At 40.5% G+C, this 6,312-nt stretch overlaps 1 protein-coding gene across 2 annotated transcripts; it reads left to right on the top strand.

Moving 5' to 3' along the window:
• The first annotated feature begins 2,269 nt into the window (after nt 1-2,269).
• LOC146549661 (stathmin-like) lies at nt 2,270-5,600 on the top strand. 2 transcript variants are annotated; one of them, XM_085262203.1, is made up of 5 exons: nt 2,270-2,359; nt 4,056-4,099; nt 4,218-4,390; nt 4,484-4,675; nt 4,748-5,600. In XM_085262203.1, the coding sequence occupies exons 2-5, from the start codon at nt 4,084-4,086 to the stop codon at nt 4,823-4,825; spliced, it is 459 nt and encodes a 152-aa protein (XP_085118329.1). In that variant the 5' UTR covers nt 2,270-2,359; nt 4,056-4,083; the 3' UTR covers nt 4,826-5,600. The 2 variants fall into 2 exon arrangements, with proteins under 2 accessions (XP_085118329.1, XP_085118330.1); XM_085262204.1 differs by having other exon boundaries at nt 2,303-2,421.
• Nucleotides 5,601-6,312: the final 712 nt, after the last annotated feature.

The following is a 6,312-nucleotide window of genomic DNA, read 5'->3' as shown; positions in this document are numbered from 1 at the left end:
AAAAGAAAAAGAAAAAAGAAGTTGAAGATATCTGAACATTATATTAGCCAGAGCTTGGCAAACTGCTGGAGCAAAATAACCAACCAGAGTGTTAAAAGCAGTTTTCCATTCATCACTCTCAGATGTGGACCAGATCATATGGATTTGAGACCTAGTTTGGAAAAGATGGTGGTGCTGTGTATACTTTAAAGGCAGGTATTATGATTTGGATAGTCGATGGTCTTAATGTCTTATCTTTCTTCTGTATGCTCCTCTGATGTTAACTCTGTGTGGCACTCTTTCAGGTAGAACCAGATCATCCTGACTCAAAAGCTCTTCCTTCTTAGACAGGGCTTCTTGTACTGCAGCTGACCCAGTGGGGTCCAAATTATGACCAGAGTGTTCTGTCATTGTGTGTGATGTGTGAGGCTGGACCCACAAAGCAGACACAACAAGGTCTGCTTTTAATGGAGGTCTGCCAGAGGAGAGAATGAGAATTAATTGACCGTTCATTAAGAAAATAGAACAGGTTGATGTGATAACTGAACAAGAGTGTTGATGAGGAGGAAAAACAAAACAGCTTGGGTTGTTATCATACTGCAAGTAAGTAGATTATTGTGCCAGCAAATTCCAAACAGGGCTTTCAGATGTACAGCAACAACACCAGTCTGGCAGAGAACTGTAGCACCACCTGTTCTCCATATACTAGTAGCCTGATGATTCAGTGCAGTCAACAAGGAGGAAGGGCTGGGCCACACTAAGAAGCTCCGCCCTCAGGAACAGACCAGAGACAAGCCCACGCCTAAGCTTGAGAATGTGTGAAAGACAGTGAAGAAAAGAGAGAGCGGGGGACAACCCACCAAGTTCTGATGAATCATAACAACTGGTCCAACGATGATATTAGTCATATTAAATTACATTTTTTTTTTTTAAAAAAGTAGAAGAATGAAAAAAATGTCAGGTATCTGTGACGTCTACGTTATGGAGTTCTGTAGTTTTCTAGGCTTATACCAGCATACATTTACTACCATGTGTTAGTAACCTGTGGATATTGTTAGATGGAGCGCTAACATAAAGTCTTTAGTTTGCAGGTATTTGATGAATGAAGGGGGCAAGGGTGGTGTTTATTCTCACAGTCCAAATTGTGATTTAAAAGTTAACAAACAGTAGTCAAGTGGAGTGGTGGCTTTTTATTTAGTTTTTTAAAATTGTTTTCAAATGTACTGTTTTTATATGTATGGGCAGGGTCATAATTACGTTTAATATAGACCTGTGTAGTGGATAAATGTAGAGCCTATGATGTAGCATGTGCAAGTGGCCATTGCTGTTGCCAGTATTTGTACACATGCATAGTGTGTCTGTGTGGTTGTGCAGTTATGCTGCCAAAACACTAGTTGGCGGTCTCTATTTAAGTTGATCTGTTCTCTTCTGATCAATTTGAAAAATGGTTGCAGAATAAGTACCTGGAAACTGGTAAGGGGGGAATGGTGGTACACAGTGAGTCAATTAGTTATTGCTGGCTGCATAGACATGATGCGTAGTTACATTTCTCAGGAAGTGCATTTCAGATTACACTGAAATTCACAGGGTATTGAATGGGTTAGCAAATAATGACTAGAAGAAGAAAGACAACTAAATCTCTACTATATATGTTTCAGGGCTGGTACAAACTGTGTTTCTCCATATAGGTTTTCCAGAAACATTACATGTATCAAAATGTGTATATTTGGTTGAATGAATACCTGATTTTATGTTTTTGTTTTGTTTTCCAAACAAAAACACTAGCACTTCCCACAAATGTATGTTAAACCACAACTAGCTTCCAAAATCAATTTGACCCCCCACCCCTCAAAAAAAAGCAAACAAACTGAAAACAAATACAAAAAACCCTTTTAGACATGAATTACTCTGTTAGGTGAAAAGCAAACTTTTTAAAAAAAAATTATTTTATTTTGAGAGCGAGAGAGGAACGGGCTTTTAATTTACATTCAGCAGGCTATCGTATTTAAATAAATGGGTGGAGCCATGGTGAAAATCACTATTAGGGGAATGATCCTGTAAATATTGGTATTATATATGTTTCGAGTACACTACTATGGACTGTTGCTTCACATGGTTAGTTTAATGAAGCAAAAATGTGCATTAAATTGTTATATATTTAGCGATAACATAACTGTAACACAATGTCTACTGTCAGCCATAAAAAACTACAATCGCCAGAAGCACCCAGGAGAGCGGGGTAAGCCAATGAGTGGCCAGCAAATGGCGTGACGGCACTTGCTTTGGTCCATTTATGTGCGCGCTTGGTAAGCTCGCGCAGAGGGCTCGCGGTAAATTCTGTGAGAGCAGAGCAGAGCACAGCATCCGGAGGTTGTCGAAGGTGGGTGTGACTGACAGCATCTCTATAACCGAGAAAGTCCACAGGATTTATTTTTGTCGTCTGTAAGTAGGAATATGTCTGAATTTTAAACGTTATGAGGAGATGAGGGCAAAACGAGGTTAATCCTTGAGTGGAGTTGGTAATTTTTCGACAGTATGTTCAATTTTCTTTCAACGTTTTTCGTTGTTTGTCGCTTATGTTAAGGCAGCACGTGAGAAACTAACGTGACAAGCGGGGTTTTTTGTGGATGTTTTCGCCCTCGTGGGCATTTGCATTCATTTTGTAACATTTCAGGGACAAAATGAGACAGAAACGCCTATTGTTGTTGCTCTTTTTGTCTGCTGCTTGGCGGGTTGTTAGCCTATTGTATGGTAGGCGACACTGGCACAGTTGGCACCGACAGCGATGAGGGTGGACTTCGAAGACTTCTTTTTTTTATGTTCGTGAAACTTGTGGGCTGCAGAGACATTTACGAATTCCTTATTCACCGATTTATGCCGCCTGTGAGAAAATCTTTATTCGAGATTTTTCTTTTTTTTTTTTCGTGGCAGTGACCTGCCTTCGGCTCCTCTTTGTTTGCAGCTGCTCGTCACTGTGCTGCCAAAAGCGCCTTTGTTTGAGGGTGCTTGCTAAAGCTTTGAGCTAATGACACCAGCAGCCTCACAGAAACAAGAAATTTACATGAATTATGGTAATGTCATTGGCAGAATAGCACATTTGTGCTCATTCAGTGAGAAGTTCTATAAAATGGCAACAGTGGGTGTCACAATGGATACCAAGGTGTGGGCTTTTTAAATTAAACCTCACTCAGATTAGATTGTGTCCAAGTAGGTGGTTTTTTTTTTTTTTTTTTTTTTTTTTCATGCTGCTTTCTAACGCCACACTTAGCTAGCTGATAGCCTTTTTGAATTATTAGGGGAGGGGTCTTTTCATTGAATAAGCCCAGCTGAATTTGGTCATGGTTCATCATTCACTCATCATTACGACTTGACTAAATGGAATGACAGATGTTTCTTACATTTAAGAGGAATTACTTTTTTATTTTTTCCCCTGCAATTTTATTAGACAAGATGCCTGTTCAGTCGGCTGTTGTGTTACGTGTGTAGATGTGTGTCTGTGTTCCCCTCCCGCTGCTCCAACACATGGTGCAAGGAACAGGTGCTCCCTGATGATCATTTCCTCCCAGATATACTCATCGCTCACTATTCTCATTTTTCTTGGTGCATATTTGCCTTCTAGCACAGGCCGAGTCCAGGCCCTGTCTGCACTCCCCCACTGCCTGCCGTTACCCAGCCCGATCACAGCCTTTTGTTTCAGCTAACTGTGACTTGTGTCATTAACAGCCCTCACTGATGGGCAGGCTATTGAAAAGCCCTCCTCATTCCTGAAGTGGCTCGATTGCTGGTGGCTTAATCAGAATGTCACTGCTTCCTCATATCTGGAGATAAACAATGGTGCGTGTACAACATGACCGCCCTGAATGCCAGTACCATTTTTTTCCCTTATTTTTTCTTTATGTGTGTGTGGATTGATGGGCGGTGGTTGCTTGCAGTTTTGCGTGTTGCCACAGGGCGTCGCCAGTGAGACCGGTTTTAATCTTGGATGATTTCTGTGATAATGGTGTAAATCATCCACTAGACGTCAGTAATTTTAAAATCATCTGCTAACATGACTCTCTGATGTTTCCCTCCTTTAGTTAAATTGACCTGAAGCAGTCTCTAAAGATGGCATCCGCTGAAGGTGAACTACGTCTTACACTTTAATGCACTATATTATTTCTTAATTATTATTTTTTTCACTGTACCTTGAAGTATTTAAACATCTTTTTAAATTTATTTTTTTCCTTGGATGAGTTCAGATATCCAGGTTAAGGAGCTCGACAAGCGGGCTTCTGGTCAGGCTTTTGAGGTCATCCTGGCTACTCCTGCCCCTGATGCCAAGGGTGACTTTCCACTGTCTCCTCCCAAGAAGAAGGATGTCTCACTGGAGGAGATTCAGAGGAAGCTGGACGCTGCAGAGGAGAGACGCAAGGTAAAAAGATGACATATTTTGCATGGGTTGGGATAATTAAAATCTGGTGGGCTATTTCAAGCATCTTATGTATTTTTAACCATCCTTTCCCAGAACCATGAAGCTGAGGTTCTGAAGCACTTAGCTGAGAAGCGTGAGCATGAAAAAGAAGTGCAACAGAAAGCCATGGAGGAGAACAACAACTTCAGCAAGATGGCAGAGGAGAAGCTCAACCAGAAGATGGAGGCTAACAAAGAGAACCGCACAGCAATTATGGCAGCGATGAATGAGAAATTCAAAGAGAAGGTCAGTAATTTCTTTTGACTGTATGGACATGATGTAGTACTATTAAGATGTTAATCTTGTACTGTTTAACAGGACAAGAAGTTGGAAGAGGTGCGAAAGAACAAGGAGACCAAAGACCCCAACTCGGAAGAAGGCACTTCGGAAGACTGAAGGTTACAAACGGGGGATTGTATAGGGTTTTTTACGTATCCAAAGATTGATTGATTTTTTTGTTCAGTCAGTATTTTTGTTGTGTTCACGGCCCACCTTTTTGAAGTAAATACAAGTTTCACTTTGTGAAGATATCAATTCTTCTGCTAAGTGTATTTGCGCTGGTTTTACATGTGGATCATCCTGCCCTCCCCCTCTTGTCTAATTCATCTGATTATGTAGCTTGTCAGTGCAGCTTCTGCCCTTTTTGAAAATTAGCAGTGTGTAACATACCCTTTTTGAGGAAGCATGTTTCTATGCATAGGTCTTTATTCCTACAGATTTCATAGTGCGTTTTGAAAATGTCCCTGTGAACCACACCTGTTCTCGGCACTTACTGTGTATTTAAAAAAAAAAAGAAAAATTAAATTAAAAAAAAAATAAATCTCAAAGTAGCACAAGGTTTGATTTTTGGCATCGGCTGTTATACATACAAGTGTTTAGTGCAGCTTTGCTACCCAGATTCTGCTTGTTTGCTCCTGCAAATCATGTTTCGTGCTGCTGCAGATTCTTTGCTTTTGTAAAAACACGGGGTTGTCCTCAAAGCACATGACTTCTTGCTGTATAGCTGTGAATTAACATGCCAGATATGGAGATGGATGTCATCTTGAACATTACTGATTAGGGTTCTACACATGGAATGCAGAAGAGCAATACACACTTTGGCATCTCAATAGATACAGTGACTAGTTGACTTGAACTGTTGTACTAAAACAAATAAAAATGGAACAAAGCACTCTTGCTGTTGAAACATTTTTGTCCTCTTCTCTGTTGTTTGACCTGCTGTGGGAAGTGGGTACAATATATGCACAATGAAACCCAGAAGATAACTATTGAGGCCAGCCCAGGCACTGGTGACCTGTCCAGGATTTACCTGCCTCTCGCCTTATGGTAGCAGGGATAGGCACCCTGATAAGGAAAAGCGGAGGAGAGTAGATGGATGTTTTGAGGCCTTAAATCAATGAAAGTACATGAAGCTTTAGCCTGTCTTCAAAATGACTTGTTTAGTGTGCCACGTTTTGATGAACCTTTCAGACTTTAACAAATATAAGATGCTTAAATGTTTGCTCTTTGCTGTGTAAATGGTGGTAGACCTGGCTAAGGTTGACATTTTCCAATTGTAGGCAGAAGTAAAAATGCCTGTCCTTTTACACAAAAATACTGAAGCTTTTGATTGCTTGAGAATCCAACGTAATGCCTGCCCATCTTCCTTACCACTACAGTTTACTGTTGTGGAGCCTGGACCCTATCTCTGCTGTTAAAGGGCAACATGTAGGGTACAATTTAGACTTCTTATCCTATTAACAAACCTAACCCTTCTCTCAACACAAATGAAGTAGAGTCCTAGACCATAAACTTTGTCTATATGAGATAATTATTGAATTTTTCTTCTAGACTGGGACTAGGTGTAGAGAGCTATAGATCAGTGTAAATTACATAAACGGCCA

The sequence above is a fragment of the Mchenga conophoros genome, linkage group LG22 (genome assembly GCF_057382185.1).
Source record: "Mchenga conophoros isolate Kocher_MC1m ecotype Shallow Benthic linkage group LG22, M_conophoros_male_GT1.1, whole genome shotgun sequence".
Lineage (NCBI taxonomy): Eukaryota > Metazoa > Chordata > Actinopteri > Cichliformes > Cichlidae > Mchenga > Mchenga conophoros.
This window is presented reverse-complemented; position numbering and strand designations above follow the sequence as displayed.